Consider the following 17501-nt stretch of genomic DNA (forward strand, 5'->3'; position numbering starts at 1 on the left):
TCCCTTGGCTGAGTCACATCCTGAAAGGGGGCGCTTGTGTTACAGTATAAATCCTGCAGGACTGATATCAATCACGAGAAACAACACAAGACGATAGTTGAGGTTGATGCAGGTTTTAACCATACTAATCACAAAACTTGTTTAAAGACATAACTGTGACTAACGTAACCCTAATGAATATATACAGCCTGATTTACATGTGGAGTCCTTCGGAGACAGGCTGAGCTTGTACAAGTCATATGTGTCACAGCCATTAGTTAATCTATAACCACACGCCACGGGCATTTCCACAATGGAATCCGACTTGTATATGTCTATGTGTACAGTGAGAGATATACTGCTACATACCGCTCACACATACCATGTGAGGAAAGGGCAGCAGTATAGAACATTGCTGAAGTTGAGAAAGTACATACATGGATGTAAAGCAGTGGTTACTACTATAGAAACAAGTAATAATACATTGTAACATAACTATAAGGATCTTATAGGAACTTGGTGATTTATTTAATTATTTGCATATTCACACAGCTTAAGACAATATCAGGGATTTAATACAATAGGTTCAGTATCTTCAAGTCTGCATTTACTGCTCTCACTTTACTCTTCTTTAAACTGCATCACGATTAACACGCATTTCCTCATTACCTTTACTGAATTTAGCAGCGAGAATGATGATGTAATGTGTGCGTTTACAGCCAGAACATGTTAGTTTTACAGTTTTAATGCGGGTGGCCGACATCTGGATGTACACTTCAGTGTTTCTCTTGAAGGAGATGGAACCGCCTTATAATTGCACTTTCTCATTAGCGTTTCTTGAGGCTTTCTTTTATTAAACCGCAACTTGTTTCCTTTTAAGACGTGGTTGAACGGGGCCCACTCATCTGGCCTCCTCTTCCTCTGTCTCTGCCCGTCAGCCGTAGGTAGGAGATCCTCACCATGCAGACAGGCTGAGGAGACATTGTGTACACGATGTTCTCTCCGGCTTCAGCCCTCCTCTCTGTTCGCACACTGTACCTCTGTGGGAGAGCACAGACCTAGCGCCCTTCTGCTTTTTACAGACTCCGAAGTTGAATGGTTTTGATAGGTGACGTTATTTAGTGGGGAGAGTTATACAAGGTGCTGAATAGACATGAGTTCCCCAGTTGCACCACTTCACAGCTGCACTCTGAGTTATATCACGCCCCCCCCCCCCCCCAGAGCGAGAGTAAAAGTGCCATATGAATGGCTTTAAAGCAACTGTATGCCTCGGCAGAATTTATGTGCATATTTACATATGAACACATCGCAGCTTAATGGCCGACAGCACAGATGCTGTGTCTGTGGCGATCAATCCAAGGTTTCAATAGTGCTGCTTCAAGTTCAAACAGGAGCAGGGGGTAAGATCCCTGGACTAAAGAGCTGAAGAGTACATTCACAGGGAGAAGTGGTCCCTGTCCTATAGATGTTTCGACTGTACAGAATGTATAAAGCTCCCAGGTGATTGAAGTTATGTAATGTAAAAAAAAAAAAGTTAAAAGCATTGCTCCTTTTAAGGGTGTTACCCTGTCTTGCCCCTGTCTGTTTGTTTGTTTGATATAATGAAGCCATTAGAATGTAGTGCAGATCCGGACGAAGGGGACGATACATGAAATTGTTTAACTTTTTTTTTTTTTACATTATCATTGATTTCAGGATATATAACACATGGATCTTGTTTTAAAACAAATCCAGCAAGTTTAAGGGACTGAAATTTATGAGCGTTCAATCTGGTACATGAAAAAATCTGGATCTAGTGAATTTAAATGTGGTTACATTATGGGCCTGTTGGGCCTTGGCGGAGGTATGTCTCCATGTGCCATTCCAGTTTACCTAATGTAATACATCTACATTTAATGTATTACATAAACCTGCAGCAGATCAGTTGGATGTTATTTCTGTTACCATTGATGTGTCTTTATTTCGTGTTTGAGTCAGAGCAAGCTTTGTGTACAAACGGGGAAGGTGAGTGAATTATGATCTGAGTCATTCCTGTGGTCTTGTTGCAGGAGAATGATTTGATTTTCTTGGCTTGAAAAGATCAGTTTAATTCAGGTTGATGACACTTCCTCAGGCTAATATGAGTAACTTAGTAAAAAATGCTGCTGTGGTCACTGATATCTATTACATGGAGGCTATGGAGCTGTAAGGATTTCACACCCAAAAATCAAACAATAGCTATTGTAAAATAGGATTTATGCTTCTACTGATAGATTTGAGTTGTTAACGCACTTTCCTTCAGCAATGACCGCCAATGACTTGTCTCAAGTTCTCCCTGGGAACTGATTCATTGCCCCTTCATCATCTCGCAGGTGACAAAGGATTCACTTGAATTCTCAGCAGAGAAGCCTGCTGGAGTCTGTGGGAACGATTCAGTGTGCGGACGACACTGACAGCGCCGGATAGCAGGGTGCCTATCATCCACTTAAATCCAGACCCTGTTGACAAGGCCAGACGTGCATGAGCCTGCGAGCGTTTGCAAGCGTCTGGCCGACCGCACACATCGGCATACACACGCGGGCAAACAAAAACACGCGCAAACACACAAACACACACCGGGGGACGGCTCATCGAGGGCCCAGCTCCCTCCGTGTTGTCCCAGTTGATGGTGACTCAGGTCACGCAGCTGCGAGGTCCGCTGGATGGGAACATGATGGGAAAAGTGGGGAAATGCAAAGAGGGAGAGATGACAGGGAGGACAGGATTGAAAGAATAAAGTTGGATGCACTTAAGTGATGGATGCTTTAACCGAAAAAATCTATTCTATATGCAGCTGAGTGAGGAGAGTTTAATCATTGTGCTGCTTTGTTGTTAAATTTGAACAAAAGGCAACACCACATATTTTACAATTTATTTTCCAGGACAAAAACATTTGCAAAACTTCTCACAACGGCTTCTCGTCATCCCTCAATCCAATAAAAGATATTCTCTGTCACTTTTTTGGAAGTTTTTGATTATCTGTTGTCCTCTTTAAAAACACATGAGGCAATTCAGTGGTCATGTCTGAAGATGCTTCGATTCTCAGTCGTCATCGTCAGCAGTCTTCTCAGTGATAGCACACTTTGCTTATGATAAATGTGCGGTGCCAAAACAATTTTTTCAAATAACATGTCAATGTTTAAATCCATATGCAGCTCATTTCAGACCGACAGTTTTCAGTAAAAAGTGAAACTTGGAGCTGATAGTGTCGAGCCCATTGATTCTCCTGCAGGATCGATCAGTTTCGCAGCACATGACTATAGATTTCCACTTGTCAGCATCATGAGAGTCTTGTGATGGATATTGGAGCAGCCTGTATCTTAAAGCCCGATGTCATCACTCTGACGCCCAACCACACGACTCAGACAGCTGAGGTAAACTTTGCACTGGAGGAACATCGGACACAGACAGATGGCACTGACCTCTGTAACCTTTTGCTCTGGGATCTGATACATCGAACAGACGTATATCACAGTTGTCATGCAAAGTGGCAGCCTTTGCCACTCGGGGTGATACATTAATCATCGCTTTGAACATCGCTGTTCTTGCTTTGTGTTACATTAAGGTGGCAAAAACTTTCTCTCACCTTGTTTTTTGTTTCAGAAATATAAAGAGATATTTTAGAATTCAAACATGTGTGGTGTTAATTTAAAATGCAGCAGTACAGAAAAAATAATATATCCCCCCGACTGCTCTCATAAAGGTTTGTGGTAAGCCACACGACCCGTGACGAGCTCAAGGGCTTGGACATAGCTAATAACAATGATCACCGCTGTTTATCACTGCCTGGTCAATTGGGTTCACAGCCTTTGACCTGTCGCAGAGCCGCACAGGATTATTAGCGAGATCACATAACTGAGAGTTAAATCCCTGCTCTTCCAGTGCAGACAGTTTTTTTGTATACGTTTGTGTACACATGTTTGCACTAAAACACAGATGGCAATCCTATGGGCTATGGACTAGAACATACCGTGACTTATTTTGGGGGGAATGCAGGGTTGGGGGTATGAATACGGCCGGACATACTGCAATGCTTCCTCAACTCACTCCTCTGGGACCTGGCTTTATTTCAGTTCTTAAGTTTAGCCAGGACATTTCCCTGTTAGAACACAAGGTACATCTATACATTATGGCCCTGAAGCTGTCTGACTTCTGCTGAATCACAGGCCGGTGCCAGATGCTGTGGAGACCCAGAGCTTGTTAATGGCCATACACAGCGCAGCACCATTTGCTCCAGCGCATCTCATCTGCTGTAAATTGCCATTAGTTCCGGTGAAGGCTACTTTAAATGCACTGTAAGTCATTTCATGTTTACTGATATTAAGTGTGGTAATTTCTGGTAAACAAAGCATGAACGTGGGCCGTCGTGTTATCTCAGGAAATTGATTCAAGGCAAGCAAGTTCCCATCTTGTCTTCTTAGTAGTAATGATCAAAGAGTTGCATGTCACCCAGGCAGATGTTACACAGCAAAGGAGCTCCTCTATCAAGGGATTTATCCATGGTATACAATCCTCCACAGATGCTGAAAGGCAGAGATGTGAGCAAGCAGACATGTACGCCTGCTTGTGATGGCTTCTGATTTCAGCTTCAATTAGAAAAGAAGAAGAAGAAGTGGCGTTATGTTTCCTACCACGAAATCCCAATTAAAACATTTCTGCAGCTTAGAGCGACCTATGTTAGCGTGGCGCTATAGGGGCCTGTGTGTCAAATTAAAGCAGTTTGCAGACATGAGCTCCTGAAAATTGGGTCCAGGCAGTTTGCTGTTCACATATGAAGAACGCAGCAGGACGTACTCGGTGTCAGACTCGTTCACAGCCACAGGAGCATGTCTGAGACATTCACGCGAGCTCAGGTGCCTTGGTATCACAAGCAGGAGGCAGGGAATTTCATCAAAAGCTCATAAATGGTTTTGTCTTCCCAAGTTGACATCTTGAAGTCATTCATTTTCTACATTTTCTCTTTTTCAACATGACATATTTATATTATGTCAGTTTTTTTCAATATTGTATCCATTGCATGTTAGAAACGTCGTCAACATATCAAATCGCTCGCTGTAAATCTTTTCACATGGGCTCACTCCTTCTGTAACAATGACTCACGCAGCCCCTCTGAAAGATTTCCGGGAAACATCCAGACTTCAGTGCGTTTCTGAAAACAAGTTAAACGCTTTCAAACAGCCGACTTAGTCCTGATGACAAGTCAGTTTTATTTTTGTCTTTATCCCTAATTGATTTGATTCCTATTCAGAGAACTGAATTCCTGTTACTTAAAACGACACGATAAGATGGATACTAATCCTGTAATGCACTCTTACTGTTCTTCTGAATCTTTCTATTCATATATGTACAGAAAAGTGTTGGTCATGTGTGTGAGGAGATCATGGTTTGCAAAGTAACTAAGATATATAGTGGCCGTGATGTTACCCTAGTGGTTTCAGCAGATGGGAAAGTTTCAGCTCGTGTCAATGATGTCACTAGCTGGGGGCAGACACATTGTGAAAGTACATGTCCAGGTAGACATCAAGGTATTTAAAAATCAGGCACTACATAAAGAAAAAGAAACTATACATTACAGAAAAAGATGGCTTGTCTTTTAATATGACAAGTCATGAAATTGTAGATGGTTTAAAAAAAGAAAACCATAAGAACAACCAATTAAATTTGACTGGCAAAGATAAATACATCAAATGTCTAAATCCTCTCGTTTTCATTTTTCCAAGGAATTGCTGCTGACATGATCGGTGTAAACATGCCCGGTACAAATCATCTCTTTCCCCTGATGATGCTGAGTGAGAACATTGTGATCAGTGATTGTTAAGTGAAACAGGAAAACAGCTAGTTTGTTGATTTTCTGAAAGTGAGGTATAGGAAATCACTTAACCAAATGACACCTATCAAATGATAGATAGTCTTAATTTGCTCCATTAATATGTATAAGTCTTAACAACAAACTAACTTTTCAGACAGACACTGAATGAGGCTTTCTCTTTGATGGTGTTGACGGATGGGCTTGACGCTCCCTCCCTGCACGCACTACATCACATTTTTCCCATCGTGCTAAACTTAAGTCATAAACAAACAAGAAGGGCACTCAAAGAGCGCACAACTCCCACAAGGCCAACGCCCCATCTCGCCATGTTAAGGAAAGCGGGGGAATACGCCCATTTCTCTGGATCTGGAATGACTGGACTCTTTCCTTGGGTCATGCACCGTGACAGACAGACAGACAGACAGACAGACAGACAGACAGACAGACAGACAGACAGACAGACAGACAGACAGACAGACAGACAGACAGACAGACAGACAGACAGACAGACAGACAGAGAAAACAGAATCTTCTGGGCGGAGGTGACAATCAGTTGCAACAAGATTACCCATATGGTGAAAAGTATGAAAATACAAATATCACAAGCCAACGGCAACATGCGGAAACTGGTTTTATGTGTCATGTAACTCCAAACTCTGTTGTGCATCACATTCTGTGTAGCGTGTCAAATAACTGAACCCTCCACTTGCCAGCAAAGACGATTAAATTGAGACAGAGATGTGAAGCAAACGAGAAAGCCGCGCGTAAGTAATCGTGACAAGAACAGCTTACGTTTCTCTGTTACACCTTTACCTGCACCGATAGGTCTCCAAATCAGTAGTACATTAATTACAGCCATGATGACAAAGAGGCTTTCCGAAAGGGGCAAACCCACTTAATCAAAATCTCCAAAGGGTTTTGGGGGTTGTGCTTGCCACACACGGAATCTGAAACATTACATGAGAAACCACTCAGCTAATTCATCTGCTTAACTGACTTAAAGTTACGAATCACAAGTCGTTGTGAAACAGTATCTCCATGTTGTGTAGCAGGTGGTTGTATAACTGAGCGATGAATATAATATTTGCTCTAGTGTTTTGGAAAGTCTGCTGCAAGACAAGGTCATTATAAGGGGGACAAGTTTGTTTTACATCATGAACCAACTATGATTTACTACCCACATTATCACAGATTAAACAAGGTGCGCGGGGGTGTAGTGGTGCCCGGAGGAGTGTGTATACGCTTCATTTGTCTTTTTCAGCCCGTCCAGCGAAGGATAAACGTTGTGTGTTATAAACAGTGACAGGAAAGACTACTCCTGCGTATTTATAGTTCACCCAGAAATTGGCAAATTATCACTTGATCTCAGGCCAAGTAAAGGCGCTTCCACACCAGATTTTTCAGTTGAAACTGCAATAACAGAAGTGAGAGGTGCCACAGATCATGTTCTGGACCAATGCGTCAGAGTTTAGTCCGACCTAAAGAGGTGGTCTGGGTCTGGGTTAAACTGAATGATTTAGATTTGGACAGCTGAAGTTGCTCGCAGGATTGCTTATAGTCCTCACGTCTGATGATATAGTGTTTGAACAACAAGGATGTTTATTTTACTGGTATAATATCATGATATAACAGTGGTTACAAAATTGACAAAGTGAAGTTGTTCATTCATTTTCTCCACTCAAACAGAAACACTAGATTATTCTATGGACTTTATTCAAAAACAGTTAGCAAATGCAATAGACAACTTGACAACATGCAAATGTCAGATGCAGGCCCGTCTGCAATAAATAGAGGTAGACACAGGCCACGTGATGAGAACAGGACATATGTATGATATACAAAAATCTAATTGCACGCTCCCTAAATTGCAATGTGAAACCAAACCTTACTGGATTAAATGTAAACAATGTACCAGAGACATGAACCCTGGCTCGGACTATGGATCAGACTTTAAGGTGTGAAAATAACATAAGTGAGATATTTTCTGCCTTGTCTGTCTGACACTACTGTAATGTGGAGATGAAGCATGTCAGGGAACAGTCATTTGTATTGTGACTCTGGGGCCATTGTGTTCCACTGAATTGGTGACACATAATACGAGTGCCAGTCTGAGCATGGCACTCACAGTTATGGCTGCATATCCAGAGGTATCGCCAGAGCTCAATTGTCCCTTTGTGCTCTGAGAACACATTGCTCGAGAACAAACAACAGTAGGACAGTGGACGAGCAGTCATAGGAGTCCTGCCTCGCAAACAGGCGTCCATTCAGAAGCCAAGATGGGACACTCTCAGACACGTCTCGCTCATGTTGCCTCTGTCGAGCCTCGGCTGCCTTCTCCCAGGACGGTATGCGCCCACCGGTTGGCCGAGCCCCACCACAGAATCTGCTGCCACCACCAGCACTTCAGCTTCCCGGAGAGAGCCATAAGCTACTCGCCCCCTTACTCCCCAAATCTGTTCAAGAGGCTAGATCGGCGGTAAGTGGGGGCAGCAGAGGGTAGCAGCCAGGAGAGTTTGTCTTGTGTGCAAGTGGGTGTTGGGCGTGACAGTGACTCGTGACAGTGACATATGTGCACGTTAAAGACAATTCAGGAGAGGATGGACGGTAACAGCTGTGTGACAGTGTCTAGATGATATAGAGCTGTGGGTGCTGTATTTGTCATGATATACGGCTCGTCCTTCAGCTGCACTCAGAGTGGATGGTCTTATTATGAGTCATTTGAAGCCAAACACTGTTTACATAACAATACTTGGCAGCAGCAAGTGAAGCTGCAACCTGTTCTCCATATGACTGACTCGTCTCCGTTTCCCTAATGTAAATCTGGTATTTGGAAATGGATGCCATTTTCAACATCTATCTCTAAATGTCAGTGTTAGGTATTGTGCTTGCAGCGCTGATGAGACGATTGCCTCAATGACAGCTGCATATAGCTGTCCTGATGTATGGAGAGTGTTCAGTATTCATTGGCTTAATCGGTCGTGTTGCCCTGAAGTACCTCTGAGCCGCTCTCTGGCTGCAGCCAATGGCCACACTCCCATACACACCCTGCATTCCTAATTGTGAGTGTGCAGATGGGCCGTACATCGCAAAACTAAGCGTCTTAATCCAATAGATGTGTTTTAATCTTGTTGGAATTGGTCATCGGTCTTTCTCATTGGGCTGCATTGTTTACATTTTATGTCTGGTGTCTCGAAAACCTCAAAAGCCTTGCTAAACAAAAGCTGGGCAGCCGGCGGCGTGTCTCAGCCTCGTTTGTCTTCAGCTTTTGGTGCAGATGAATCACAGTTTTATATAATGCGGTTAGCTCTTGCGCCGGGGACATCTGATGCGAACCGTGGCCTAGCTTTAAAGTGACTCACTGGGTTTGCCACATGCCGAACATGGTCAGGCAGTAAGTGTTCCACAGAAATGTAAGGGAGTGCTGTATCTTGGAAAGGTAGCATAGGTCAATATCTTTAAACAAAGTGCTGTGTGTAATTATCTTTTACTTGTTAGGATTTGTATTGACGCAGTTGTAGACGTGCAGAAAGCAGGAAGGTTAAGACCGTCCTCGTCTTGGTGCCTGTGGCTCATCTGGTGCGTTTCAGTGGAAAGGAACAGGACGGCTCCCCACTGTCTGCAGTTATATGTCTCAGCTGAGCCACAGGTAATTGTTGTGACTCGTCTCTCCTAAATGGGACTATCACAGCGAGGCAAGGTAACTCAGCCCCTTCTCACCAGAACAGGGCCTGATATTAAACCTGGCGGCTATACCGCCACAGCACGGGATGCCAGACGTCAGCCACTGCGGACCCTAATACCCATTCAATCTGCTTTTTGCTTATCCTTGTTAGGCCTACCAAAAGTCAGCCCTTTTGGTAGGGCGGATATTTTGTCATGTAACACAACTCCATTTTCTCCAGAAGACCTTGCCCATGCACATAAGACCTCTTGTTCAGTAGAAGAGAAAACAGAAAGGGCCTTGGGTCATTTATTGCAATTTGAACTGCGTTTCCATCTTTCCGATCTTGCTGTCTCACAGAAAATTTGCATGGAAAACCAATTTCCCACTATATTGTCAGTTAAAATGTGTGGACTCCAGAATACAAATTTATTGTGTTATTATAGGAAGACAGAGCTATTGTTCTTCATAGGATAAAACTGAAGAAACGTGGATTTTATGAACTATGAACAAACCAAATTATGCTTGAACACTAGTGCTTGATGTGAGGTCCGTGCACTCAGAAGGAAGTTCCATTAATTTTCTTTTTTCGATGAGCTGATAATGTTCTACAAATCGCTGGTGATTTGGAAGGAAAATGATGTTGCACCAGTGGCTCCCTAACAGAGATTTAAGTGGCCTATTATCAGTATCGAATCAGATAATTGTAACAACATAGGGAACATAATGTGACAGCTGAGACATGCTGGGCAATGACATTACAGCTATTAAAACCTGCAAGGACGCCTCAGTGAAAACAAGGTGTATTGCTCAATAACAGTCACTGTCAGTGTGTGGTGGAAAATGCTGAAGAGAGAGAGAGAGAGAAAAAAAAGAGCGATGACAGCAGGTATGTTTTCCTCCGTCGGCCTCTTCTGTGGTCGGCCTCACACCACAAATTGTTTATTACATTTTGCATGAGGTATGAGTGTACTCCCGTCACATGCAGTGACATGCAAGTTCAAAAGACAACCCGAAGTGCCAGAGGTCACACAGCGGGAAACAGTGCCTGGGTTTATGAGCAAGGCAGAGTCCTGAATGCCAGTTGAGTAGATTGGATAGTTTAATTAATATAGCCAAACTTTGGTGGTATACACAACAAATACCTATCTGCGTTACTTTAAAGTACCCTTGACTATGTTGTGGCTTTCAAATGAGGGTGAACTGCAGTACAATGGAAACTAAAGTAAAGAAAGTAGGGAGTCAGTGATAAGAACAGCATTGCATAAGTAAATATATAAATAAATAAATTACTAAATAAATAACTTAATGTCATTGAGTGCCCCTTGAGAATTTTTCCAAATTATTTCCAAGCAAGACAAACAACCTGTATTTTTCCGGAACTGTGAACTCATGGAGCAGGAAAAAAAAGTTTATGGAAAATTACATAGTAAACACATGAGTCCAGGAACACAGCTGAACAGTGTCCACTGCAGGGGCACTGGTGTGATCTACTGTTTCACCACTAGAGACCGATAGAGTTCAGATATATACTGCAGGGGAAACTCACAGTGAAAGTAGATGGAAAAGTACCTGTGTGCATCAGCAGCAGCAGAGGCAGATGTTCACCTATGTGCACATGTGCACCGTGCAGGACATTCCGTTAGAGCATGTTCTGTGACACATCCGCACAACAGGCATGAGGACAATAACATGTTGTCATCATTACAATAAGAGAGGCAAAATAATCAGAGGCGGTTAGACGAATAATTCACTTTTCAGATGGAAAATAAAGACACCTTTAAGATACTAGACACAGACACATACTTAAAAATCATGGTTTAGTTAATAATCAGATGATACATAACCTTGTGATAAGCAACATTTTAACAGCAGCACAAGTGAGTTATTTGTACAAAGCTTCGCAGGTTAAACGTTGTTGTTTATTGCCATGAGTTCTGCACAGTTTTGGTCTGTGGGTTAAATGCAGAGAAAGAAGAAAAGTTCAGAAGCAGGGCATGTGCAGTGCTGCATTCAAGTACTCCTGCAAAGCTCGTTATTTCGAGGAGCGCTCTTGTTTACAAAAAATAAAGGCTGGAATCCAATATAAAATGTTCTAGTGATATTGGTTCCATTTTTTTTTTACAAATGGACTGAATTGAGATGTGTAGTTTGTACTGGAACGCAGAATAAACACAACAGGTGACTTGTTTCATTGGACTGATGACATAACGTTTTGTCATCGATTAGTTAAGTTTGATATCTATTGATCAAACTAAAACGATGCAAGCCTAACTTACAACACTTTTGTATCTACAATCTGTGTTTGTGCAGCGGTGAATTTATTTTGATGTTATAACTAACACATGCTCTTTGGGTTGCAACTGGATTCTTATTCTAATGTGAATCTTATCTGACAAAGAATAAGCAAACATCCCCCTGAGCAGTGAGATTAATATCAAATTGTCATAAAACTGAAACATTTGGGCTCCCTGAATATTTGACCATTGGTTCGTGACCGTGTTTCCCTTATTATACCTCCCTTTGGCTTTATTATGTAAACGTGGACACGCGTCAATAAAGTCAATGGCATAAAGTCCGATTTTTTCCCTCCGGCACGGGAAGGCAGCACCACCCACTCCCCTTGCAATAAAGTGCGCTCGCGTCAGATGACGTCACGGAGGCAGCGGCTCTTATAGCGTCCCGGGGCAGGAAGCAGCTGCAGACAGTCGCTCGTTCACACCGGCGAAGCTTCCATAGCAGACTCAGCACTGGTCCCAGCAGCGGCTCAGTGCATCGCTCCCACCCGAAACCCGAACGCAGTAACCCCGGATACACAGCGAGAACAACACCCCGCCGCAAAACTGGCGAGAAGCGTGATCCAAGCGAGCGTGATCCTCAACATGAGCACGGAGATGTTCGCTAAAAGCCCGATGGAGGTGGCCGTGTACCAGCTGCACAACTTCTCCATCTCCTTCTTCTCCTCGCTGGTCGGAGGAGACGTCGTGTCGGTCAAACTAGACAACAGGTAAACACGGGGCTGCGCTTTCAAAAAAAACAACGGTTTCCTTCACGAACCTGTTTAAACTCGAACCCAACACGGGCCCGTGCTCTTTGTCCTGCACATGAACCGCTTAAAATACTCGTGCACGGTGCGTGGTGATGGTTGTGATGTTGTTTGTCTTCCCTGCAAAGTCTCCGTGCGTCTTCGTGTTGCGGTTTGTTTGGACTTTGAACATGTGACTGCACAGTGGAGACTCACTGATAGTGCTGCACTGTAACCCGAATAACAGCATACCGGTCCAATGGTCGACATGCAGCTGACTCTCAACCACAACAACAACAACATTAGTAATAATAATAATAATAGTAATAATTAAGACAACAGCTGGGTAGTTTTCCTTTCAGTTTCACTGTGTGTTGTAGAGCAGTGATTCCAGGAAACCCTGGTAGTGTGGTAATAAGTTGTTTGACTCGAACTCAACATTATTTGTATCATTGAACTCTTCATTTATGTTGTGTTTTCTCTTTTTCCTGCAGTGCCTCTGGTGCTAGCGTTGTGGCCATTGACAACAAGATCGAACAAGCAATGGTGAGTTGAGATCACACTAGCACACATAAACAAAATCACCAGACAAACACGTGAGTTTTGGTTCCACAACACTGTCCAGGCATGTCGTAGCCAGAGTGTGTTCGAGGCCCAGTTGAATGACATGTACAATGCACAATTAGCATTTAGCAGTGCTTCTAGTCATATGGACTCATTACAACTAGTACCAATGGGACAGTAACATGTGAGATTTTTAGATGCCATGTTAGTTTGGGCTCCAGATGTTGTGAATCAGCACGTATGGAGCGATCACAACCCACAGACTAATGCATTCTGCACAAAACCAGCACTGTGTGCACGCACAGGGAAGCCCAAGTCATGTGAAGGCAGCACAGGCGGTCTGATTTGCTCATGTGATGAAGAGTAGAAGGTGTGGGAGTCAGGGGCAGGAAGTAACCCAGTGTACTTTGATGTGGACATTATGTAAAAAGAGATCGATGCAAGTAAACAGACCAAATCATGGATGCGTTCCCAAAGCAAACTTTCCTGGTAACGCTCCTCTTTGTTTTGGCATCTGATGTGCAACCAAGCTGATTTCTCTGTTTTTGTATCCAAACTGATCCGTCTCTTCTTCTGTGTCCTGACAGGATCTTGTCAAGAACCACCTGATGTACGCGGTGCGTGAGGAAGTGGAGATCCTCAAAGAGCAGATCAAGGAGCTGGCGGAGAAGAACAACCAGCTGGAGAGGGAGAACTGCCTGCTGAAGAACCTTGCCAGTCCAGAACAGATGGAGAAGTTCCAGTCCCGCATTCCAGCGGATGTGCTGTTACCGCTGGATAACCAGAGTGCCCAGGTGACCGCGGACCACCACCAGCAGCAGCACAGCTGCAGCTACAGCGCTGGCTCTGCTGTATAAGTGGCTCTGCCTTGGGGCGGGCAGAGCCACTGTCTCTTTACAGTAATGGACCTCCATTTTAAATGAAAGTGTTACAAATTCGCCGCTGAGAGCCCTTCTCACAGTGAAGGTGCAGCACCAGGGCTGTAAATGATCGATGGGACACAAAAGAACTGACGAGCACAAAACAGAACCTGGGACGCTCTGACCGGCGCGGTGCCAGGCCCGTCTTCTGATTCCGTCCAGCTCTTTGTCGTCAGTCTCTCTTTTGTAGACAAAAGCGCTGAGAAATAGAGAGTGGTCTGACTTGGTCGCCGCTGAGCGCTTGCTTTGAGACAGAGGGAGGGTGGGGGGGGCATTCCCCTGCCTGGCCGAACCCTTCCAGCAATCACCCTTATGCACTAGAGAGAAGGGAAAGGAGGAGGAGGAGGGTGTTGAGTGGGCTGGCCCTGAAGGTGCCAAGTTGGGAAAGTGTGTGCGAGAGGGAAGGTTGATTCCCTGCTCGCCCAGAGGAGACCCGTGTGTGAGACGTTCCTCCAAGTCTCGAGGAAGAAGAAGAAGAGAGAGAGCCCCTTCATGCAGATCTGTCCAGTCACGAAACATACAAGTTTCAAAGGACCCTCCCTGCCACAACCTTTCAGCCACATAACTTTTCGGACTTTCTCCTCTACATGCAATGTGTTGCTCATTTGTTCATGTGCATCTTATTCATGCCTAAAAAGAATAATCACCAGGATGAGCTGCCGCGGAGGTCGCCGCAGCAGAAGCTTCCAGTCGGAGCTGGTGGACGCTGCAGGGGACTGATCCGTGTGCTGTAATGATTCACAACGTGTAATCTTGTACTGTCTGCAGTTGGGGCTTGCTGCTTATGGGGGAGGTTAATCCTGCTATATCTTCTGTTTTTGTTTGTGATTCAAAACAAAACTCAGTTGTTGTAAAATAGGAGCATTGTACAATGGTCTTAAAAGATGTTATATATATAAATATATATATATAAATAGATTTATAGAGTAGGGCGCGACAGGCATATCTGCTCGCCTTGTTGGCCTCGCTCTTTAAAGTAAAACTACATTGTACATAAGGTCGAAACCTCATGAGGTATAAACGTAGTGGAGATGGCGAGAAAGCAAACGACTGCTTTCCTCGCTGCAGATGCACTCCTGCAGTTTTTTCTTTTTGTTTTTTAGCATTGTCCAGTATCTGGTCCATTTTTAAAACTTGCTCAGATGCCTACTTGAAAACGATGGCATCACACCAGTGCCTGTCTGTAGTGAGAGAGGATTCAAACTCTGCTGTCGTTTGTTTTTCTAGCTACCAAAGACTCTGCCTGTTTGTTTGTTTCTGAACAACAGAAAAACCAGGACCATGTGTGAAACTTCACAGGGAGAAGTTGTGTTCGTAGCTAGAGCTAAAGTTTCTATGTGTTTTGTAAAGATAACGGTGTTGTTGCTGTACAGTATCCTGGAAAAATGGTTGCTCACTGAAGTGTTTGGATACAGCTGCACATTTTGCAATAAACCTTGTGTTTACATGACGCAATACGTTGACACACTCTGTTTTGTTCACAGCATGCATGACACAAACCAATGTTGGATCAGGACTTTGATCCAAACAAGAGGTTCAGAATTTAAAGTATGACACTTATGGGTTTCTTTCAGAGAAACAAAACAAACAAGTCATTTTACAGTTACTTGAAACTCAAGTGTCTGGGTATGATAAGAGCTGAAGTAAACAAATAATTTACAGTTTGATCTTCAATAATAGATCATGGGATTTGATTTATATTTAGTTTTAAGCTTTTGAGTTCTTCCTTAACAAACATGTGATATGTCAGTAATACAACTTGGGCTGATGTCTACACACTGCAGTCAAATGGGCGAACCAGAGTACACATCAGACTGGTTTTCTTTCCCTGATGCAACTCTTATTAAATGTTATATACTATGCAATGGAGAAATGTATTCAATGGAAACCCAGGCAGGGAAGACCGATGAGTCGCCTGTGACTACACCCAGGATGATTTCATTTACTGCTACTTTTTAATCTCAGAGAAAAAATGATGCGTACCTTGAAGTAACCTTGCTGTTACAAGTTCGTGCAACTCCACCATGACTTGTTTGCCTGCGTGCTGATTTCTCTTCCATCTGTGAGCCTTTGTTTGTGTTTACAAAGTCAGCGTGACGAGCATGTGATCTGTGAATCTCGGCACAGAGCCGCAGCGAGCCACAAGGCCCCGTACGTCAGAGAGAGGTATTTTCAATTTAGCACGATGGCTCCTCAGATAGAAGAATCTTATTGTCTTCTAAGAGAAAAAAAAAACGTTTATTAGCAGGTAAACAACTTTTTCCCTCTAAGTCAAAAACAGGGTGACCACTAATGATAGTGAGGTAATAATAGCTGCTTGGAACTGGACTGGAATCTACCAGAGGGGAAAAAACTGTTTGTCCCGGAGTATTTCCCCTCAGACGGATTGGCAGCCAGTCAGTGCAGCTTGTGTGTAACCAGATATGTTCTGGCTTTCCCGTGCGGAGAGCCGCCTCACATGAATCTCTCATAGAGAGACTCAGCTCCAGCCCAGAACAACCATCACAGATCAAATGGCACCAGAGTAAACACAGCGTCTCCCCCATTACTCTCTGTCACACCCGACACTGCGGCCTCACTCCCCTGGTGGTTTATATGTCAAAGCAGCCGATTCTGTACGTGAAACCTGATCGATGTGGCTTCTCTGAAATGCTCTGTGCATTCAATTAGCAGAAGGCAGGATGCGCAGTGCATCGACGGAAGAGGACGTCTGTTTAATGTGGCAGAGAGCAGAGGGACAGGTGTTTATTGGCTCTTTTTGAACAAGATAATTAGAGACGGTCTTTATGCTTCCTGTCCACATACCTTGAACTACCTCGTGCATGTCTAAGGACTCCAGAAAGACAGAAAAAAAGCCTGAAGACACTAAGGAATCTGACTTGATTCAGTATTTACAATTTCTTTTCAAAGTATTTGCATCTTTCTGTTTTAAGAATAGTTATAGAAAGACCTCAATGCATGTGGCTTTTTTAATTAGGAACTGATTTGCTATAAATCTCCAGTTCACAACAGAAGACACACCAGTAGAATACTTCTGTGGGCATTTATGTGTCTTTGCCAGCCTCATGTTTTCTGTTGAGGCTTTTTCATCTGCCTTTTTGTTTATTTGTTCCCTCCAGGTATCTCTGAAGCCAGGGAAATGATAAATGGACTGTATTTATATTTTTCTAGTCTTATCACATCTAAACTACACTACAGGTCACACTAACATCCATACAGCACTTTCTGTCTCACACCATTCACACACTGCCAGTACAGTGTCTTGCCCAAGGACACTTTCTCATGCACACTGGAGGAGCCAGGGATCAAACCACCAACCTTCTGGTTAGTGAACAACCCGATCTACCTCCTGAACCACAGCCGAAAGGAAGTATGAGCCTTGTACTTTTGGTCTACTAAAATGTGAAGATGCTCCATTGCAGATTTGATTCTTAATTCACTGTAACATGAGTGGATGTAAAACATGCATGAATCAAGCATTAAATATGCCATCCATTATATTCTTCTAAACAGGAAGTTCAAGAA

At 43.5% G+C, this 17501-nt stretch overlaps 1 protein-coding gene across 3 annotated transcripts in view; it reads left to right on the forward strand.

Moving 5' to 3' along the window:
- tsc22d3 (TSC22 domain family, member 3) overlaps nucleotides 1–15431 on the forward strand; it is a 35270-nt gene extending 19839 nt beyond the window's left edge. For 2 of the 3 annotated variants that reach the window (XM_053429634.1, XM_053429635.1), the window contains 2 exons: nucleotides 12987–13038; nucleotides 13644–15431. In XM_053429634.1, coding sequence (XP_053285609.1) covers nucleotides 12987–13038; nucleotides 13644–13913 — 322 coding nt within the window. In that variant the 3' untranslated portion in view covers nucleotides 13914–15431. Of the gene's footprint in view, nucleotides 1–12154; nucleotides 12475–12986; nucleotides 13039–13643 lie in introns of those variants that run through there. The other variant, XM_053429636.1, reaches the window with a different exon arrangement.
- Nucleotides 15432–17501: the final 2070 nt, after the last annotated feature.

The sequence above is a fragment of the Pleuronectes platessa genome, chromosome 8 (genome assembly GCF_947347685.1).
Source record: "Pleuronectes platessa chromosome 8, fPlePla1.1, whole genome shotgun sequence".
Classification (NCBI taxonomy): Eukaryota; Metazoa; Chordata; class Actinopteri; order Pleuronectiformes; family Pleuronectidae; genus Pleuronectes; species Pleuronectes platessa.